General features: G+C 41.5%; 1 protein-coding gene across 3 annotated transcripts in view; it reads left to right on the top strand.

Annotated features, from left to right (window-relative positions):
- osbpl5 (oxysterol binding protein-like 5) overlaps positions 1-18,699 on the top strand; it is a 71,785-nt gene extending 53,086 nt beyond the window's left edge. For 2 of the 3 annotated variants that reach the window (XM_034215878.1, XM_034215877.1), the window contains 20 exons: positions 92-165; positions 1,355-1,429; positions 1,758-1,859; positions 2,113-2,316; positions 2,720-2,804; positions 2,917-3,079; positions 7,052-7,265; positions 7,543-7,727; positions 7,886-7,967; positions 8,738-8,836; positions 8,975-9,071; positions 9,245-9,343; positions 10,208-10,305; positions 10,393-10,482; positions 11,181-11,317; positions 12,036-12,215; positions 12,393-12,522; positions 14,589-14,703; positions 14,787-14,889; positions 16,993-18,699. In XM_034215878.1, the coding sequence (XP_034071769.1) occupies positions 92-165; positions 1,355-1,429; positions 1,758-1,859; positions 2,113-2,316; positions 2,720-2,804; positions 2,917-3,079; positions 7,052-7,265; positions 7,543-7,727; positions 7,886-7,967; positions 8,738-8,836; positions 8,975-9,071; positions 9,245-9,343; positions 10,208-10,305; positions 10,393-10,482; positions 11,181-11,317; positions 12,036-12,215; positions 12,393-12,522; positions 14,589-14,703; positions 14,787-14,889; positions 16,993-17,128 (2,468 nt within the window). In that variant the 3' untranslated portion in view covers positions 17,129-18,699. The remainder of the gene's footprint in view (positions 1-91; positions 166-1,354; positions 1,430-1,757; positions 1,860-2,112; positions 2,317-2,719; positions 2,805-2,916; positions 3,080-7,051; positions 7,266-7,542; positions 7,728-7,885; positions 7,968-8,737; positions 8,837-8,974; positions 9,072-9,244; positions 9,344-10,207; positions 10,306-10,392; positions 10,483-11,180; positions 11,318-12,035; positions 12,216-12,392; positions 12,523-14,588; positions 14,704-14,786; positions 14,890-16,992) is intronic. The other variant, XM_034215879.1, reaches the window with a different exon arrangement.
- Positions 18,700-22,560: the final 3,861 nt, after the last annotated feature.

Here is a 22,560-nt window from a genome sequence, read left to right as displayed (position 1 = left end):
ATTATCTGCATGTGTGGCTGCCCTGCTTTAATTGTCTGTCCGCAGATTTATTCACATTTGTATGTGACTGTGTGTTGTGGGTTCCCACCAGGCAGTGACACAGACAGGAACGGTCTCTCCATGCTGAGTAATGAACTTAGTCCTGCCCAATCACCAGGCAGCAAGGTAAGAACACAGTTACTGATTGGGCAGCTCAATCTAACTGACTCATTAGGTGAGCTTCTTTCCTTTTGTATTCTACGATGATTTATTTTCCTCTGCAGTACAGATCCTAAGTAGACAAACCTACATTTTTTTCATAAAATACACAAAGCTGTCACATCTGTGGATTTGAAATGGAAACCAGAAGGATTACTTTTGTCAAGAATCGGCAATACCCAACGAGGAATTAATAACATTATTTAAGTCAAGGAACTGCACCAAAGCTTTGGGATTGAACTTGTCGTGGCCATGGTGGGAACTGTGTCTTTAGCATCACATGCCATGTATTTTACCCAGACCCTAAATGTCCTGGTGCTGCCTTTGTTGCATTAGTTCTAACACTCTGTTTCCATTCCTTAGTAATACTAATTAAGAGTGGTAATTCAATGTTTCCACTGGCAACTGGGCAATCTCATTTTGTCTTGTTTCCTCTCCTTTTGTTGCTTCGCCTCGCACCGCAATATTGCTTATTTATATGTGGAATAATTGACAGGCACAGCTGCATCTGTGGCCTTTTGCCCTCTCTTCTATTCTCAAAGCCCTCATGGGACAATAGGAGACTGAGCACTGCCTTAACACTTGCATGTTATCATTTACACAGCGTTGTTATATTGTACTACGCTTTTAAGAATGGCTTTTTTAACACATCAAGATAAGACTTAAGTTATGTGTGGGCTCACCAAAAAATATTGTGATTGTTATTTGTTTAGGGCATTCAGATCAAGTGGTTATGCAATTAAACTGAGAAACGGCAGCAAAATCTAACACTGAGATTCTAATCCCTTCTGATCAGTGGAGCCCGTCAAACAGTAAGGGCCCTTTGATGTCTAACCAAGGAAGTTAGTGGGTTTGTGGTCACACTAGCAGCTGCTTTGAAACGGGCCACCCGCCTGCTTCATACAACCTTGTGGCAGATCAGATGAGCTACGTGGCTAAGGGAAGAATAAATCAATGTGGGGTTCAAGAAGAAAGCAAGTCTTGGCACGTGTGGGGTTATATCACAAGAGCTCACTGTGTATTGTTTGGGTGATATGTCTTTTTAAATGATAATACATTTAAAAATGCAGTTCTAGAATCTCTGCTGTGTTCTTGCGTAGTTTCTCCCTTTTCTTTATCCAAACTGACTGTTTCCTCTCCTCCCTCCCTCCCCCAGTCTGAGTCCAGGATGTTTAATGGTGTCGAGTGCCCCTCCCCCACAGAGAAGCTGGCCCGGAAGGAGTCTCTCAAGGTACACAAACATCAAAACCTTCACAGTTGTGAAACATTTTAAGCATTATCATGCAGTTTGGAAATACTGTTAAAGGGCAGGTCATGTATCTGTCCGTCTAAACTCAGTGAAATAAATGTACCATCGAAAACCTTATTGTTATTTTAAATGTGTACCCTCTTGTATGTGTCAAATGATCAACAATACATCCTGTTAATGAACACTGAGAGCATGGTTGCTAGTGTTTAGTTGACTCTGCTTCCACCTAGTGTTGGTACCCTCAGATCAGTCCTCTGAGCAGTAACCATTGATGACTCATCTGTGTGTCATTGTTTTTTCTGTTTCACAGGTTCAAAAGCAGAACTACAGACAAGAGAAGAAACGGGCAGCCAAAGAACTGTTCACTGCACTGAAGGACCCCAGTGTTGTCATCATGTCCGACTGGCTAAAGGTGGGGGGGGGGGTTTCTATAAGACGAAGCTACTACATTGACATCAAGAATAATACAAATATTTAGAAACATATTCAGGCTTTGTATCTTCTGCCATAAATGCTCTTTGCTGATCATCATTGTAATAGTAATTTCCAAACAAAGTGTGCCTTTTAGCACCTTGCAAGTCAATCCTGTAACAACATCATATTTCTTGTGCTCGCATTATGCTCTGATACTAACATGTCCCCCTTTCTCTTCTCTTGTCCTTTAGATTCGTGGCTCTTTAAAGAGTTGGACCAAGCTGTGGTGTGCCCTGAAGCCAGGAATTCTTCTCATCTATAAGACCCCCAAATCGGACCACTGGGTGGGCACCATCTTGCTCAGTGCGTGCAAGCTGATCGAGAGACCTTCCAAGAAGGACGGCTTCTGCTTCAAGCTCTACCACCCGCTGGACAAATCCATCTGGGCTGTCAAGGTCAGACATGTTTGTTGGCTCAGCTGTAACAACACAGACTTTGAAGGGGGCTTTGTAGTTGTCATGACTGGAGTTTTAAATACAAATTTGGTTTAGTTGTGCCAAATGAAAAATCAGGGCTTAATGCACTCCAGGGTTAAAACAAAAGCAATGTTATCAGTAACCGTATTTCATTTCTGTGCATTTGATATGTTGATTGCTTTTCTGTGAAATGTGCTCTATAAATAGACTAGCCTCTTCTTGTAAGTGTAACCTTTCATTTGTATTCACCCAATAGTTTTCATTTTTAAGTGACAATTATCGTCTTCAGTGCTCTATTATGCATATAGCCCTTTTGCTTCTGTTGGTAAAACATGACTAAAATGGCATGAAGCGTGACTCATCGTTTCATCCTTATGTTCAGGGTCCCAAAGGAGAGAACGTTGGCTCCATCACGCAGCCGCTACCCAGCAACTACCTGATCTTCAGAGCTGCGTCTGAGTCTGATGGTGAGGCTTGTATGTCCTTGCTTCAGTTTGAATTGTGCTTGTGTATATCTAGCATTTTTGATTAATTATTTTTACAAGCATTTATTGAAGGCGCTCTTTCCCGTCTCATCAGGCCGGTGCTGGATGGATGCTTTGGAGCTAGCTCTCAGCTGCTCCAGTCTCTACAAGCTGACAGCCAAAGGCGGGAAGGAAGGGGAGTTCAGCACATCCTCAGACTCCTCTCACATACTCCACCTGCTGCAGTCCTCCACACTCACCGATGCAGAGCTGCTACAGTAAGTACATACTGTACAGCTGCATACACTGAAAACATCTCGCATATAGTTTATCTCCATCTTACACTTTCTTGTTGTTGTCATTTAATGATTAGTGTTTTCTGTAATCACACTCCCAAGTTGTTGCGCTTGCCAATTCACTCACAAGACTCTTGGCACTCCACCAAACACATTTGTGCTGTCTTATTTATGCACTGAGAAACTCCCAGCTGGTAGGTCTAAAATATAGTCTCTGTGGTTCTCACTAATCAACTTGAAATAGCAGCTGGAGAAACGTGGGGTGCACCATCCTTGTGAAATGATTTAGTTTGTTAAACGCTTTACAAACCACAAGTGCGATTTGAGATCATGCAGTGCCTTGTGTATATTTGAAAGGGAGCATGTCAAACGTAATGTTTTTACTGTATACATTGCATGCTACCTATTTGGACACTAGAAAACTGCCTCCTGGATAACCTGAGACTCTTGAGTTGTGTCTATGTCTAACCTCTAATCATTTAAAATGCAAAAAAAGTGCAAGTTATAACACAAGGACATAGTCAATCAATATACTTATGTTGCTCCCAGGAAACTTCTCCCGGTTTGCTGTTAGCTAGTTTTAAAATTGTGTCATAGACATAATGATTGTTGAACAAATTAATTTAGACATAAGTCTGTCTTTGGTTTTCCCAACACAGTAACACAATGCCATAAAACTAAGAGTTACAGGAATATACATAATCCAAACGGTAATATAAACTTGTTGACTTGTCTCTGATGAACTGTGTGAGGAGGAACGAGGTTCACCTGTGCTGTCTAGAGTAAACTACACAGCACAGGTGAGCTGAGTCAGAGCTCTAATAAGGAGGAGGAGGAACATCACTCTGTTTGCCTTGCTACCAAGCAGACCAGTTTTCACACACTCTGTTCAGTGTGCCAACAAAGTGAGTGGCTCTTTAAGATCTATCAGTTTGAAAATGTCTTGTCTGCCACCAAAAGTCTTTTTTGCTTAGGAACGTTCTTAACTGAGTGAAATTACCCAGTATCTAAGTGGCGGCCTTGATAGGAGCTGAATTTTATTAATGCTAAAGAAAGGTGCTTCAATCCTTTCTTATCTTCCTTAGCACAAGGAACAATGGATCATCCTTTACCAAAAGAAAACAACAATCAATTTATCGCGGCATCAACATTTAAAGGCACCATTTGGCTGGCAATAACATCTGCCATTGCTCTTTACTTAATATAGATGAATTGTTACCGTGCTTTTAAGGAGGTGTGATTGTGTTAGTGACCGGAATCCTTACTTGCATTAACCAGCATTGAGTTATTCGCTGCAGCGGACTTGTTATTCGTTATGAATAAAGTTGTATCATCGTAAATACAAATCGTAATTTAAGCTTCATGGTTGTCTTAACGTACATCCTTAGGAATGTTTCTTCACATTACAGACGGACAAAGATTTCTTGCTTTATAGTTTGATTTCCATTTAGTCTTGAAGACTCTTCTAAAAACGATCTGCTCTCGGCGCCTTGGTGAGGAAGCTACTGTAGCTTCTTTATTTATTGGAGCTGATTCAGCCTTCCCTCCAAACAGAATCTAAATATAGCATTCTTGTGCCAAAATGAGTCTGCCACTGTTTTATTTATCAGTGAAGTTGAGCCAAACGTACATTTCCAGCTAAGCCTAATGGGTGTATATACTATTTATGATACAAATAGAAAAGTGATGGCTTAAAGAAAATGTAGGTGTTTTTTTTAAGTGGTGTTGTCATTCATAGATGAAAATGTGTCATAGGTGCAGTGTCAATCTTAATTTGTCCTAGTCAGTAATCTTTGTTTGGGATAGGGTATACGGTCACACTGTGAAACTAGTTAAAGATCGGCCTTACTGACTCCTATTAATGTGATCAGTAGAAATACAGGGGGAGAAAATAATGTTTATGTTGTGCAAGTGCGTGCTCCACTTTGTCAACCCATTAACCGTTGACAACTGTTGTGTAACAATAAAGCTATACAATGATCTGCCAGAGGCGCATTTTTAAATGCAATCTCGTTTGACATTGTTGCATTTTTTTATACATGTTGTTATTTACGATTTATTTTCCCATTTAATACGTGTGCGTCGCAGTTTGTGTGCTGTTTACACTCTACATTAGACATCCCTCCCCTCCTCCATGGCTCTACCCTCCCTCTGGCCATCCACCCCAGCCCCCCCCCCCTCTCCTGCTCCTTTTCCAGCCAATCACAGCAGCCCACCCTATCACATGACTGTCAAAGGAGCAGGAAGATGAGATAGAATGAGAATCATACACCGCCCAGAAAGAGACGGAAGCAACACAGCCGTTGCAAGCTCACACACACACACACATTCTCACACACAAATACATTGGCACACAGACAGAAAAATGCACACACACATTCAGGAAGCAGCTGTGCTGGAGTCGAGGAAAAACTAAACTGCACGTTTTAGTAAATCGATCTAAAAGGTTTACGCACGCACAGGAGATGAGATAACGACAGACTGGGCTTGTGTTTGGATTTCCGTCGATGGTTATTTGACTGCTGAGGAAGAGTTGTCTGTTTCTCTGTATGTCTTTGAGGTAAGGAAAGCTGCCTCTGTTCCAGGGCGTGTTCGGGTTAATATATAACATCAGTGCTCAGTCAGTGATCCACAGAGTGCGCAGGAATTTGACTGTTCTCGTCTGTCGAGCCCGCAGGCTTTTTGAAATTTGAACTCCCTTGCGCTGCTGTTTGTGCACATAATCTGTTTCCTTGTTTTCTGTAACCATAATCCCTTCTGTGAATGTGTTTGTGAGAGCTCGTGACACACACTGCAATTATCTTCCACTGCCCTTGTGTTTGACTGTGTTTGATCATGTGGAGTATTGTGAAATAGCAACACATAGTAGGGATAAGATCTGCACTTGCTTTCGTTTCTGTCTCTACATATGTGTCCTTGTGAATGTGTTTCGGGACAGGCCCCCACCACAACACACAGACGTCCACTGTCTGACTTGTAAAATGGCTGTAGGATTGGAAGCATGATGTTCCCTATTAGATTGATTTCACCCCGTCTGTCCCTTTTTCCCTCTGTTATTCTCTCTTCTCCTTTCCTTGGATTTTTTTACAAGCTGATTCATGACTCCGTAAATCAGTTCCCCTTTCTGTTTTTAACTTTGCTCTGGTTATTTCGGTGCTGACAGATGTAAGATCTGGTTTTGATGTTTCCAAGACTGAAAAGTTCCATATTCCAAAGCATAAGCTGTAGTTTGTATCTCTTAAATATGCATGTTTTTGCATACATGTACAGCATGTGTCCCCTCATTTTTGGCCAGCCACATTCAGACCAAATAAATGGGGAGTGGCCTAGTTGTCCTGGCAACCAGTAGGTCAGATTTACTGAATACATCCAGCCCTGCCAGTTTTATTTATCTGATAATCTCTAATGCAATGAGGAGCACAGCCGTGGGGACGAAACGGTTCGATTACAGATTCAATAAACATTTAGAGGCCCTTCAGAGCCTTTAAAGTTCACTTTGGGTTATTTCTGTCTTTCTCACAAGTCTGTGACAGGTTTTTATAGACAGCCTTACTGATGAGCTAATCATAAAAGCTTTGACAGCACTCAACTATATTTAAATAAGATTTTTGTGATGTTATGCAATGTTACTCTTCTTTAATGTCTAACCACGGTCATTAACTCCCTTATGCTTCCTCCCCTAATTGAATGCTCCCATGTAATGACATGCTGGCATTGTAAGAGCCACTCATGACACCAGTTTAAATTGATTAAGATACAACCTGTCAAAGATCAATACACACATTTATTTTACAAGGGAACTGCCTCATTAAATCCTGTGATTATTCTTCATATGTAATTGATTACATCATTTCCAGACGAGGAAATCCTCTTCTATGCTGCAGTAGCAGTAAAACTGTTGAATATCAGGCTTATTATAATTCTAACCTTGGTGTTCTCTTCTTTTGCCATTAGGTTAAATGATACTGTGCTGCTGGGCAATCACCACATGGAGCATGACGGCTTTTCAGACAAATCGGAGCGCGAGACTCACGATGACTGGTACACCGCGGCCAATGAGAACGGTGGAAGGGTGACAGAAGAGAGCGACATGGACCAATCAGACGAGCTGTCCCCCGGGCCACAGGCCACAGCCTATGTGGAGCAGAGCACAGAGGAGATGGCTGAGGTGGGTTTACCATTACATCTTTTATGAAGGAAGCTCTGCCATGTTTTGTTTAAGTTACAGATCCCTCACAGCAGGCTCTAATGTTATAAAAAAAGGCAAAAACAAATGCATATTCAGTGTTTTGAAGATTTGGGTATTCCTTTGTGTTCTGAAGCCATGTTTGTAATACTTCAGGGATGTCCTTCATAGTGCATGTCCCTGGTGTCTCAACCCAGGACTCTGACCAAAGTTTAACCAATAAGGTCTCCTCGCTCATGTCTCTCTGTTGTTACTTCAGGCTGGGGAGGCGTCCCAGGTAGAGACTGTATCAGAGGAGAACAAGGGTCTGATCTGGACCCTGCTGAAACAGCTGCGCCCCGGCATGGATCTGTCCAAGGTGGTGCTGCCCACCTTCATCCTGGAGCCCCGCTCCTTCCTGGACAAGCTGTCTGACTACTACTACCACGCTGACCTGCTCTCACAGTCAGTCACTTAAAGTCACTATACCTTGTTTGTGTGTCTGTCCATAAGAGTGCACACATTTGAGCATTTTCCTTAAAAGTCTGATAAAGACAAGCTTTATTATGTCTGCTTTACTTGTTAGAATTGTTTTGTCTCATTTACAATCTCTCTTGCCACAGAGCTGCACTCGAGGAGAGCGCATATGGTCGGATCAAGCAGGTGCTGAGATGGTACTTGTCTGGTTTCTACAAGAAGCCAAAGGTAAGATTTATTTTCACTATTTTACCAGATGGCTTGTTGTGGCCATCATATTGGAGACTCTTGATTAAAAGAGGCACCTGTTTTTGACATTTCAGAGATGATGATGGCAGCTATACCATATGTACCTCTAAGTATAGTTACGTGAAAAAGATCTGACACAAACAAAATAATTACTTCTTTTCCATTGAATTCTTTAGTATTACTAAATAAAATAGGGTAAACGTAGAAAAACTACAGCTTAGGGGTCTATCAAATTCCATTTGACTATTTCAGCAGTAACCAGAGCCAAAGCACTCTGTTTATTTCTCCATTCAGCTTTTTCAGTTTCACTTGGAAGCAGTCATTTTAGGAGCCCTGGGAGATTTTCTCTTTGTGTTTGCAGTTAGACTGCCCTTTTTTTGGCTTCACATCCTCTGACATCAATTTCTGTGCTTTCTTGGCTTGCCCCACAAACGACTGCCCTGGGTCGATTTGTGCAATGAAACTGACAGCAGAAGCTTGTTTCTCTCTACTCGTTAGGAGTTTATATTCTCAGTGGCAGCAAAATCACCCATCATGAGCCTGCAGCTAAGGCCTGTAGATTAAACTGGGCCGGCTCAACATGCTTTGGTAGAACTAAATCTAGGAAGTTCCCTGAAGGTGGATGGGTAAATGCTTAACAACCTCTGTAACCTTTAATCAGTATTGGAACATCCACAGGGCCTTCTCCCTGCAATGCTGTACACGTTTTCAATCTGATACCAAAGTGTATGTATGTATTTGCATTTCAGGGTCTAAAGAAGCCTTACAACCCAATCCTGGGGGAAACGTTTCGCTGCTGCTGGCTTCATCCTCAAACCGACAGCTGCACTTTCTACATAGCTGAACAGGTAAAAACCAGCTTCACTCCTAGAATAGTTGAAATGCACACCATTGCTTTGTGTCATTTTTACACATGTTAGCTGTCAGAGGGTATCTGACTCCTTTCTCACACTGTTGCTCACATGGCTCTCTCTTTCTTCTGCCAGGTGTCCCACCATCCGCCCATCTCTGCCTTTTATATCTGCAATAGGAAGGACGGTTATTCTATCAGTGGTAGCATCCTGGCCAAGTCCAAGTTCTATGGTACACAACACACTACAATATGTAATCTGTTTGTCTGGTGCGACCAAAACACATTCACACATTTCAAAGTCATGCAAGGACAAAACAATGTGGTTCTGCTTCAAGGTCTGTCGGGATAATCTTTATAACGGGGATTTATAAGGAAATGTTATTCTTGTGCTTCTTTATTGTAGGTAACTCTCTGTCAGCTATTCTGGATGGAAAAGCCAGGCTCCTGTTCCTGGGAAGAGATGAGGAGTATGTCATCACCATGCCGTATGCTCACTGCAAAGGTAATACCCCTATAGGAAAATATAATGAACTTCCCCACTAACTTGTGTGTTCAAAACAATTTAAGGTCAATTTGAGTGTTGTTGAGTAATGTCCCTCTTAATCCTATATTGTTATAACAATCAAAATGTGTAGTTATTCAACATGTAACAGTCACCTTCACTGTCCGTTTGACTAATATTTGTAAAGAAAAATGTTGAATTTCTCACTAGGGTCCTTTTTTATAATTTTGTCTGACATCTAATAAGACAAATCCGAGCCTGCAAAAAAAGCTATTTTTAGTTTATGCAGAATTGACCCAAAGATTACATTACAGCCCGTTTTGCGGCTAACTTCAAAAGCACTCTCGATGAATACCGGACACAATTCAAAAATTGTTTTCCCCATTAGTCACTTAGACAGAAAGTCTTACAAAAATAAGGTCAGGGATAGAAAATACAGACGATTTTCTTAAAAATAATAACTGTTCTTTCATGGATGCGATGGCTTCTGTGTTCTGTGACAAATCATGTGTGGGCTGTAACTTTTGCAGCCATCTGTTGTAGCCTAATGTGTCTGAGCTACTGGAAATCAATAGCACTCCGCTCTGAACATGAACTCTCACGTGGCAGACAGCCAACATTAGAGATGGATGCTGAGTGCAATCTAAGCCGGGTCGGGTGTCCATTTATTCACCGAGTGGATACGGTCATGTTGTAAATTACAGTCTTTATCTTGTGTTACAGTCCGGCCACTCACTACCGTACCTAGATCATAAATTATTTGACACAGGCAATGTTACTGATCTTTTGACTGCCAACAGGATGTAGTTGTTCTCATCTATGTTGTGTTTACTGATCTGTCGCACTGTATCTGTCCTCCTGTAGGTATTCTGTACGGCACTATGACGCTAGAGCTCGGTGGCAAGGTCACCATCGAGTGTGAGAAAACCAAATGTTTCACAGAGCTGGAATTCAAACTCAAGGTACGTTTTTTTTCTTATATATTTATACATACTCTGCATTATGCGATAACAGCATTTTCAGTAAAGATGTTCACACTTTGACTGCAGCCTTTCCTTGGAGGCGCCTGCTCTGTCAATCAGATCAGCGGGAAGATCTGTGTGGGAGAGGAGCAACTGGCCACCGTGGATGGACACTGGGTGAGAGCTTTTATCCAGGTTTTAGCACTCTAATCCCCACCTCCAATCTCAATCTCCCTTTTTAAGTGAATCTTTCAGCATCCTTCTCTGCCACTTACTCGCTGCAACTCAGTATTTAGTGATTCTCTGTTGTAAACAGAGGCAGAATAACTGGTAGTAAGAGGAGTCCACAGGGGGCTGCAGGAATAAGTAAGAACGCGTTGTATAGTTTGAAAATGAATTTCATCTTTTTACAATAGAGTGGTGCAGGGATGACATATTTTTGTAGGCCGACCCGGAAGTAAGCTGCGCATGGGTTCCCTGGACAAAAAAGCAAGCACGTTTTGTTCAGCCGGATAATCTCCACATGTCTGTACTTTTATAATTTTCTAATTATAAATCTATCGATTAGATTTATGATTCGAAAATTATATTGTACATACATACGTGGAGATTATCCGGCTGAACAAAACGTTCATTTATCAAACAGGTTCGTTTTCCACAGATCTTATTCTTTACAATATTCCAAAATCCTATGGAGAAATCCCATTGATTTTTTGTCGAGGGAACCCATGCGCAACTTACTTCTGGGTCGGCCTACAAAAATACGTCATCCCTGCACCACTCTATTAGTTAAATTGATAATAAAAAACAATAAATATGTTCTGGATTTCCCCATGGGATAGGACTGAACATTGGGTTTTCTTTGCTTTATTCAGGACGGTGAGGTGTTCATCAACGAGAAGCGCTCGGGCCAGCAGGAGACGTTGTGGAACCCGAGCTCAGACATTCGCAGCAGCCGCCTCAAGAGACAAGTGGTCCAAATAGAGCAGCAGGGAGAGTTCGAGTCTGAAAGGTAAACAGCACGTGCTTTTATCTCAAGTCAATTCTTATGTCAGACAGTGGCATCCCATCAGGTGTGTCAGTGAGTTCTTATGCACAATGCCAGTGCTCTGGAGCTGGCACACCTAAATAGATAACATGCAGCCACATCTGTGCTTGACAAGGTAAAATAAAAAATACTACAACACTGCTACTCACTTAAAAAAGCACTTAAATGTAAAATACAGTGGTGGTCCTTCACTTAAAAGTAGACATTCCACAGTCTATATATACTCTTTTACAAGTAAAAATCCCACATACAAAATGTTACTGAAGTAAAAGTTCAGACGAATTAACAGCACTATGTACTTTAAAGTACCAAAAGTAAAATAACTCATTATGCAGAAAGACATTTTTATCCAAAATATCATATACATTTTTGAAATATCACCAATGAATATATATTGGAGGATTTTGTTGTAGTGGTTTGGAAATTTGGAGCCAATTTTATATCATATTTTCTTCTTCTTTTTTTCCGTTACTTAATGTTGAATCACTGTAGTATAGTAAAAGTACGATAATTCCCTCTGAAATGTTATAAATTCAAAGGATTAAGATGAATGACATAAGTAAAGCACAAGTACCTCAGACGTGTACTGAAGTATAGTACTTGAGTTAATGTACTTAGTAACATTCCATTACTGTTCCAATATACGTCAGTGTGCTCATGTCTTTTCAATATGCTCCGGCAGACTGTGGCAGCATGTGACCAGCGCCATCATGGACCGGGACCAGCTGCGGGCCACCCAGGAGAAGTTTGTGCTGGAGGAAGCTCAGCGGACCGAGGCCAGGGAGAGAGGAGACAAGCCCTCCACCTCCAGACTTTTCCATCAGGACCCCGTCACCTCCGAGTGGACCTACAGGCACATGGAGTATGAACACACTCACAGAAAGCAAATAAAACACAGGAGATGGCACTCACTGTTTTTCATTTTTTTAGCCTAGATTTTTGGTCAGTATATTGTTTGAGCTGTAGATTAAGAACATGGAAATAATAACATTTAAATTAGACTGAATCCAAATCTTATTTTATTTTGTATATTTGGCAGCACTCGGCCGTGGGACCCTGAGCGCTGTTTGGTTCAGTTTGAGAAGGACGGAGTGGTTCAGACGCACGAGAGGAGCCAGAGGCAACACAACGGCCTCTCCTACAGCCACAGCTGGGCCAGCCAGCAGAAGGTCAGTCGGAACAATCGCTCACCTTCATGCCAGGGCTGTGTTGATCTATTATTGATGTGTCATTGACATTTCACCAAAAGGAAGTCCGTACTGTTCCTCTCTGTTGGGGAAATATTTTCCTAGGCCCATAACTTTGACCCAGTTTATCAGTTTGTACTCCCCTCACTGAGCACAGCTGCCCTCTCAGTGTTTTGTCTCCCTGTTCCTGCCTGTTGGCGTCAGCTGATAGAGGTGTTATGTAGGGCTGTGCGATTATGGCAAAAATCATAATCACGATTATTTGGGTCAATAATTGATATCACGATTATTTTGACGATTATTCATTGACCATTTATTGAACTTTAAAACAAATAATATTTTACCAATAAACAAGATCAACAAATATGTTGGAGCGCACTTCCAAAACCATACTAAACATATATTAATATGATAAATAAAAATAAATTAGACCAAAATAAATGAAATCAAACATGTTGCAGTGCACTGTCACAACCTACTGAAAACTCCTTAACATATAGCCAACATTTTTGGTAAAACATATTCAACATATTCCACTCAGTTAAACGTTGAAGGCTGGCCAACCGTCATGGTCCAGAAGTAACAGGAAATAAATGTTGAACTACAATTTAAGACCAAATAAAAATGTTTTGGCCACCATGGCAAATGCTGGTAGGGCTGCTCATGTCATCTCTTAAAGATTGTTCGCAAGAAACACCAGCCTGTTTACATGGTCTGGTTTCAGAGATGAGCGCAGGCAGGTGACAATATTGCCACCTGTACTGAAGACCCTCAGCCACGCCCCGACACATGGGGTGACGCCGGCCAATCACAAAGCTTTGATGCGTTCAAGTGCATTATTCTGGCACAGGAAGATTATGTTACAGGACATTAACGATAAAACAGAATATTGTTGTTCTATTTTTAGACACATCTCGCGATCGACTGGTTGGGCACCCCTGGGCTAGACCATAGGTATGTTGTGGTGGCAAAGTAGTCAGCTGAAGCCACATCTCTCTCAACTTCCCCACGGCATTTGTCACATAGCGCAGGCAGCGCAGACCTGCTGAAATAATACCGAGACGGCATCGCGTAACGCTTGTCCAACGTGTTGACAAGTTGCTTAAAGCCCTGGTTGCTAACAGTGCTAACTGGGCACATATCTTTAGCAATGTGAAATGTAATGGCACCTGTAATATCTCTGTGTCTCTGCGAGCTCGTCGCGTAGGCCGTTGCTCTGTACAATGCGTCCTGAATCGATGACTGTGATGATGTTGTGAATGAAGTCGAGCGGCATCTGCTTTTTGTTGTATTATTGCCCGGTCGTATTGCACTTTGTGGTTGTATTTCAGATGATTAAAGAGATTGGTTGTGTTAGTGTGTGGTGCCAACACAACCTGGTAACAAATCCTGCACTGTACTTTGTTTTGCTCCACGTCGGACTCCTGAAAGCCAAAGTACTTCCAAATAGTGGAAATAGTTGTACCCTTCTTTTTAACGAGTTGCTGCTCTTGTTCTGACATCTGCGCTTGCGCTGAACACTCACAACACATATCACTCCCACGTGGCCGAGTGGGCTTTTAGGGAGGGGTGAAGCGCACCCAGCAAAATAATCGTATTTTGTCAATTATGCTGTTTTCATAATCGTCGCAAGCCATAATCGTAATCGCGATTAAAATACGATTAATTGCACAGCCCTAGTGTTATGGTTTTATCTTGTTATGCACAATGTTGATTCTTCTCTCAGAACTAGCTAAATGCATGGGTCTGGGGTAGAGATCTTCAGAATTGGTTTGGCAACCGCTGTGTCAGCTCGTGGCACAGCACATGTCTTGTGAATTCTCCGGCCAAAGCTCCAAATAAATCATCAGTGTTTGCCATCAAAGTTCCTGCTCTCCTCGTGTCTCTCTGAGTTTCGTCTCCATTGCTTCAGACGTTTCCATCACACTCTCAAGCCAGACTGTACCCAGTATTTAGTTGCTTCAAAATCACTGACAGGCATGAGGAGCCTCTTTTTTTCGTACTTCTTGCGCACACAACTAAAACGTATCTATTCTGCTTCCTCCCAGGCCGAGATGAATGGGAAACGAAGGAAGGCCAGCAGCCAGCCGTCCAGCTGCAGCCAGAACACGGAGAGCAGCAGCACCACACCAGAACCCACACACGAGTCCTCGGACAACGAAGGTGAGGCAAACGCACACAATCGAAACTAACAGTCTTATATCGAGCTGCACAAGTCTCATGTTCTCGCCTGTCATGTTCCTCAGGATTCTCAAACCAGTGTGCACGGTGCAATAAAGAGGTGAAGGACATCGCCTTGATAGAGGCTTCCATCACATCCATACAGAAGACACAGCAGGACATCCAGAGGTGAAAATGACACACACTGACCTGCACACACACATGTAGGGCGTAGCATAATGTGATGTATTGCTTTTTTTGTTGGATAAAAGCAATTTTCCGTTTTTTTATTTAAAAGCAGAACTGGAAACTCCAACTTTTGCTTCGATCATTGGTTGAATAGAAAATGGTGTCAGTGCATCTGTAATTAAATACCCATAATTATAAAATATAATAATAATAAAAAATGCACAACTCTAAATAAGATTAATTCTTAGGGTTGTTTTCAACATATTTCATATTGATTTAACATTAGGCGCGTTCACACCAAGTACTTTTCCCACAAAGGTTCCTGAGAACTCTTTAGTTCTCATGAACTAAGTACAGATCGCGTTCACACCGGAAATTAGTCCCTGGGGGAGGATTAGGCAAATGAAGCCGCTGACGTCACTTCTTCTTCTTCTTCTGCTTTGGGCTTACTGGCAGGCCGCAAACCACTTCACGCCGTATACTGCCGCCCAAAGTCCCCGGCCGGAAGTCCCCGGAGTTGGGGACTGGCTTCAGTAGAAGCTGCTACTCCCAGCAGCTTCTACTGAAGCCTTCCGAGTAAATCGCCAGAACGCCGACACCTCCTCATCTCCACCGCTCCCATGTTTTATTTTGTGTTGTCATAAGTTAGTCTCTCTGCGTCATGGTCGCGTTAACCGAATATTTTCCGTCTGAAAGCAAAAATCTGAAAGCAGTCCGTCATTTTGACAGATTAGAACACAACTCGAAACAGCGCCAAAATGTCCACCAGCGGCCCACATTATATTACATCCTTAGTGGCCAGGTCGACTGAGGGCGATCTACTGTACTCTACTGTAGTCTGTAACTATTATTTAGTCATTCACACCCCTGTCCAGTTGATGGCGAGTGTGTGTATATTAAGTAGCTATTCTCTAGTCTTGTTTTTGATCTCGTTGATTACCTCGTTGTTTAACCGGCTTTAGCAATCGCAAAATGTCACGGCAGCTGATCGTCCGAAGCTTTTTTAATAAGCCCAGTAATTGTGATGGTGTGGATAAACGAGGTGAAAAAAGAGGGATTGATGCGGTGGAGGATGAAGGACATACCAGTAAGACTAAAACTGACAACGTTCAGCCAGCGGCAGAGGGGCAAGCAAGTGGCAAGGAGTTCAAGCGGGAGTACCGGATTCAGTGGGAACAAGAGTTTAAGTGGCGGAGGAGGGAAGATGGCAAAATGTTCTGCGACATCTGTAGAAAAGCTAAGATGAGTAACGGATTTGTCCGAGGGTGCACGGCGATGCAGAAATCAGCGTTCAGGCTAGGCTACAGCAGATCAATTGAGTTGTTCTTGTAAATGTTTTGTTCATATTTTTGATTGTAATTGTCTCATTTAAAACGATGGCATTGTTCATATTTGCCTGTTTAGGCACAATGGTCGCGGTGTTTTTAGCGGCCTCTGCTGTCAGTGCAGGAACAAATAAATCATTCATGTTCGTGTTGACATGAAAAGTGACCACACGGTCGGTGTCTCTGTTCATCTTTTTTTTTCTCCATGCCCTTAAAAGTTCTGTATGAATCATAAAAAAAAATGAATGAATGAACATTTGCTGCTCAGTACCCAAACATAAATATTAAATATGTCTCATCTCATCATTAAAACATGAAAAATAAAATGACGGGTAATAATGGATTATGACGGAAATTTTACGATCCTGTCCGTCAAAATGACGGACAACGAAAAAGTCTAACGCAACCACTGCTCTGCGTTTCTGCGCTGGGCTAATGCTAATGCTAATAATGCAATCGAATGCAATGCGAGGATAATAAAATGGCGGCTTCACAAACGTTTTTGGGAGTTTGACGGGGCGTGGTTTGCATTCCGCCCAGCCAATCAGACACAGGAACCTTTTTCTCCCACGAAAGTCCCTGCTCTCTAGCAGGGACTGAAAAGGGGGTAAAAAAGGTTCTCGAGAACTAATTTAGTTCCTGGGACTTTTTGGTGTGAACGCAACTAAATCGTAGTTCTCAGGAACCTTTGTGGGAAAAGTACTTGGTGTGAACGCGCCTATTGTGTAGGCTTAGTTCCTGCTAAGCATGTTCTAACCTGTGTTCACCCCCCCCGTAGGAACCTGGTGGCTCTGAGCCGTCAGTTGACTCGTCAGAGGGCGACGGATGACGGTGTGTCGCTAACGGGCCGTCACTGTCTCGTCCTCTGTGTCCTGCTCCTCTCACAGCTCCTCCTCAACTACGTCTTCACCTGAGCCCACTCTTCAGGGACAGGTTTCCCTCCAGCACTGATCTGGCATCAGATCCCACCAAAAAAAAAAAAGCACAGACTCCAATCAGCAGATGACGGCAGAGACCTCAGATCAGTGATTGGAGAGCAACTTTGTCCCCTTTAGTTTCCTCTGAGAGGGGAGGAGCATGGACACTAAAGCAATAAACACAGCCACAGCCACCGCCTGTCAGTCATCTGAGAGAGGAACAGCACCCCCTGGTGTAGCCAGACTGAAACAGCACCGGCACCCACGCACTTTGGACAGGAAAGGAGGGATGAGAGAGCACGGCTGTAAAGATTTTTGATTAAAATAAAGATGACATGTATGATAAAGAATGATTTTGCAAAATGACAAAGAGGATGTTTCACCATTCCTTAGTATCTTTTTATATTGCCCTGCAATACTGTTTATCTGTCAGTGTGCCTGTATGTGTGTTGTTCCTACCTACAGTACAGTAGGCAGATAAGCCCCTTCCACTCCAGATTTGGGCCTTAACGCTGAAGCCAAAAAAAAGAAAAACATAACTAAACGGAGAAGGAATATCTTCCAACAGTGCAATTCTGTGTGTTTTGTATGGATGTAAGCTCAAATACACTCCGTCTCGTCTTTTAATGATGATTTTACCAAAACAGTATTTATAATCCGAAAGGACAAAGAGTACTTGTTTACAGGAAGCACTGTGTGTGTTTGTAGTGACACATAGGAAGGACACTACTGGGAATGAGGCATGGCAGAGAGTCACATAGTGTCTTTGTATTTGTGTGCCTGTAGTAAAGAGTGATAATAGCATAGCACTGTTTTTGGTCTAGACCATGACACTAGTGTGTATACAATCAGTCACATCGAAGAGTAGAGTGATGATGGAAGGAATGCGTGAAAACACAAGAAATAAAATGTAATATTTCGGCCTAATGGAAGGATTTTGTGTGCATCTTGGTCCACACCACGTTCAAGTGACTGTTTTAAGATGTAAACACTTTGTTGTTTGTTTTTTCTTTTTAATCAATTTGTATATATTTGTCTCAAGGACCGTGTTTAAAAAGAGATTTCAGAATGTATTTATTGGGTGATTAACCTTGACTTTCCTAATCTAATTCAGCTTGGAGGACGGAGGCCAAGGGTGACAATCGCTCTCCCAGGGTGTGGGTTTGTCATGTCTGTATGTATGTGTGTATGTGTCAGTGTGAGGGAGCACATGTGTGCGAGTAAGCCATTACAGTTGTGCTATACAAAGCCAGATCTGTGATCCTGGTTTTTACTGGTTTTTAAACCCTTACATTTCAGTCTCCATTGCCAGTACTGATAGACCCAATGGGAGAGAATCGGAGAGCACAAGAAGGAAGTCGACTCTTTGAATGCTTTACACCTTTTAATTTCTTTGTTCTTTTCATTCTTGATTCTGTTTTCTACTCTACTGCCATGTTGTGGGGATTCTACATGCCAGATATGTTTGTCATACGGAACAATACCACAGAGAACATAATGTTGCCCAATGTTTTCATTCATACCTGTTGCGTACTGTAGCACTACAGTAAAACATTTTAACCCTGTCACTACCTTTGCTTCTCATTAATGACCTATGCATACGGAAACACTCAATCACAGCGTTTCAGGAACATATTTTACTTTACAGAAGAGAATGGTGATGCTATTTTAAAATATTCTCCACTAGAGGGAGATATTGTTGTGGGTAAAGAGAGGTCTCTAAACTAGGACTACTGACCAAGTATTTTTTCACATTTATTTGGTGATTACTTTTTACTAGATTTTAGATATCCAGATTAAATCCCTTCCTGCCGTTGGGTACATAAGGCGATAAGGCGTTTTAAGTTAATGTGTGCCACCTTGAATAATGACCTTATTAAAGTGCCTATTGATATATCAATATTTATGAGCCAACGCTTTACTTGCATAACACTGACAGTAGCCACTGCATTATGAGTACTTTGGATACATTTTGTTGCTATTACGTCTAGTTCAGGATCACTGAAGTGGAATTTTGAACAAATTACTTTAAGTATTTCTATACTGAGCATTGTAACTTTGAAATACATTATTGGAATACTTCTTCCACCACTTGCTAAATATAAGAGAAATTGATAAACCTAGAAAGCAAATAAAGGTGACAACCCTCCCGTAAATATAACAATGGTGCTTACAGCAGCTTACACACAAGACGTAACAACATTGTTGGCATCTTCTGTGCTGTGAAAATGAAGATGATCGGTTGACTCAGTAACCACAGATCCCCTCTGGGCCTGAGCAGGTGAAAATCTCTTGGTAGACGCCACATGGATCAACGTCTCTGCCACACACACAGATTTAAGCCCCAGTGAGGGAAACCGGATTGTGTTCAGCAGCTCCCCCGAATAGGCCTGTAGTGGCTGATGTTACCAAACACGGCTTAGTTTTGATAATCTACTTTATTTAAGGGAGAATTAAAAGTGTTGCATTAGTAGAGAAGATTTGAGAAGAGCTACATATCATGTTTTTTTTTATTGTAAAAAAGTTTAATCAGAAAAACAAATTATTCTGTCACACAGGTACATTTCTGACCACTTGTCACACTTCTCTGTGAGATGTTGTGAATGATTGCAAAGTGTCGTTCATATCCACTAAACAGAAAAAGCCTTTGAAGTGTGATGAGACGAATACTCAACATATCAAAGTGTCAAGTCTGGCCAAACAGATTCATGTTCACATTTAGGTATGTGTTTGTGGTTTAGCGCTCATTGTAGCTATACCTGAAGCCTTGATGTGTGACTCAATCTCAACTGTCACTGAAAATATTTAATTGTTATTACAAACCGCCAGCCCTGTGTTATGTCTGCAGCAATGCCACATTGTAGTATTTGATTTGATTTGATCAGATTTGTTTCGAATATGTAAAACAATAATAAAAAAATTAACATGAGAATCATTATAAAATACAAAAAATAAGCAGTGTCAAATTGATATACAAAAATATTACTCTACTTAATTACACATCCGAAAAGGGGTGGGAAGAAGTTTACACAACAACTAAATAGAAAAATAAGCAGATAAATAAACAAACAAAGAAACTAACAAATACATTACAGAGGTAAATGATATTCAAGAACAGATAAAATAACAAACCAAATAAATAAATAAACTGCAAACACCCAGTTATAATTAAAAAGCGTCTTCCCTATATCTTGTTAAAATCATGTCCTTATACCTTTTTTAAAACAGTTTTCAGTTCAGACATCCCTTGAGCTCCTCGTTTAAACTGTTCCAGAGCTTCACCCCACAAACAGAAATACAAAAACCTTGCTTGGTTGTGCGCACCCTAACATGTGTGAATTGGAATAATCCCCTTAAGTTATAATGCCCTTGTCTTTTAGTGAAATGTTTTTGAATATTACCTGGGAGTTGATTTTTCTTTATGTTTTTTGCTTTAAACATTAATTGGGCGATTTGAAATTCAACTATATCTGACCATTTTAATAAGTTTAATGATATGGCCAGTGGCGACTGGTCATTAGGGGCAGGTGGGGCACAGCCTTGTCAGCAGAAAGTATTGCAATAATGATTACAACAAAATGCAAAAAGTCAATTAAAATATATATAAAATATATTTTAAGATCATGTTTAATCATCTGATTCGTCTGTACATTGCTGTTTTAGTATGTGATCTTCTAATTAGTGTCTACAGTGTGTGCCTATTGAGCTGTTTAGAGCCATGTGGCACAAAACCCGATCCTGCCCCTCCCTCTCACTGTCTAAGTGAACGGTGACTGGAAAAACTATACTACGCATGCTCAGAGTATTTTCCTATTTAATGTGTGTGGCAAAAAATAATGACCATAGGGGTATAGAGCTGCCATCCCCACCATACGTCAACTCACATAATTCAGAGCTGATTGGCTGTAAGTACGTGTGCCGCGAAAAGTGTGGTGTGTGAAGAGGAGGAGAGAGACGCGTCCTAAAACCGGGAAGTAAGCTGCGCATGGCTTCCCTCCACAAAAAAGCAATGACATTTCTCCATAGGATTTTAGAAAATAGCTCAAAATAAGATCTGTGGGAAAAGTACCTGTTAGATAAATGCACGTTTTGTTCAGCCAGATAATATCCTACTTTTATCATTTTCGAATCATAAATCTATCGATTAGTTTATCATATGATAGTAAAAAAGTAATAGAGATTTTTGTCCAGAAGGACAGGCAAATGGACTTCATCTTCAAGTCAAGGTAAGACCACAATTTTATTGAAAATGGGATCTTACTAAGAGAGAACAATTCAATATTTAAATGATAAAATTACATTTTTTGGGTATCCTTCTGTTGAACTGTCAGTTCAAATTAATTGAAGCTTCAGACAAAAAAGCTTTTGAAAATAATATTATATTTTGATTTAGGTCAAAATATAATATTTGTAAACCTGAAGAGTCAGTGCCAGTGCCTCGCCAGCCATGAACCTCTCTGCAGTAGCTTATATATAGACATCTAAGTTTTTTGTGCCCCACCACTTTTGCACATATAGAAACGCCACTGGATATGGCCATATCAAAGCAGATGTAATAAGTTGATTTTGCTTTAATATAAGCATTAACGCTGCAGATATACTAAAACAAGGGGATTAAAACCACACAGCATCTCAGATCTATCTTCTATTTAAAACAAATCCACATTTCTACCATCTCTTACTGGAATCCTAACAAGAAAGTCATGTGATTTGTTCCCCACACTGCTCCCCGGGCGCCGTTCAAAATGGCAGCACACTGCTCCTAACACTAGGATGGGTCAAATGCAGAGAAACAATTTCCCCACGAGGGATTAATACAAATCCATCTTAATCTTAATCTTATTGCCGCACCAGAGTGGGCAGATTGGTAGCGGGGTAAAGATCAAGGGGCAGTCTCCTCCCCCTGGTTTGTTTCTCTCCTCCAGGGTTAGCTGGATGTCTGAGTGGGTGCACACTGGATCATTGTGTAGTCGATTGTTTGTGTGGCTGACGGAAGGGGCGACAGTCCAAATAGGGCCAAAGGAGAGTGCGCGTGTGTTTATTTTCCAGGCAGTAAGCACTCCCATCAAATTATTTGTAAGAGTTTCCCTGCCCTGGACCCCTCTTTGGCCCTTTCTCATTTCTCTAACTCCCCTCCTCGACTCCTATCCTCGAGACTTAGTCCCGCCCACAGGAGATGCGAGCGGAGGAGCCGAGGAGGGGAACCGAGGAGAGAGGAGGGGAAGCAGCAGGCGGTTATAGAAATGAGAACTCCTCTCCTCTGAGTGGTCATTTTAAAGAGACGTCCATTAATGATGACAGGAGGCAGCCCTCTGTCTGATGGACAGATGTGTTCATGACCACTTATATATTTACTTTTAATTAATTCACAGTGCGGTATAATGAGACAATAACAACAGGCTACAGATGCGGACACACACACACATAGC

Source organism: Gymnodraco acuticeps, unplaced genomic scaffold (assembly GCF_902827175.1).
Source record: "Gymnodraco acuticeps unplaced genomic scaffold, fGymAcu1.1, whole genome shotgun sequence".
In the NCBI taxonomy this organism is placed as follows: Eukaryota; Metazoa; Chordata; class Actinopteri; order Perciformes; family Bathydraconidae; genus Gymnodraco; species Gymnodraco acuticeps.
The sequence above is the reverse complement of the archived record's forward strand: the minus strand, read 5'-3'. Positions and strand labels throughout refer to the sequence as shown.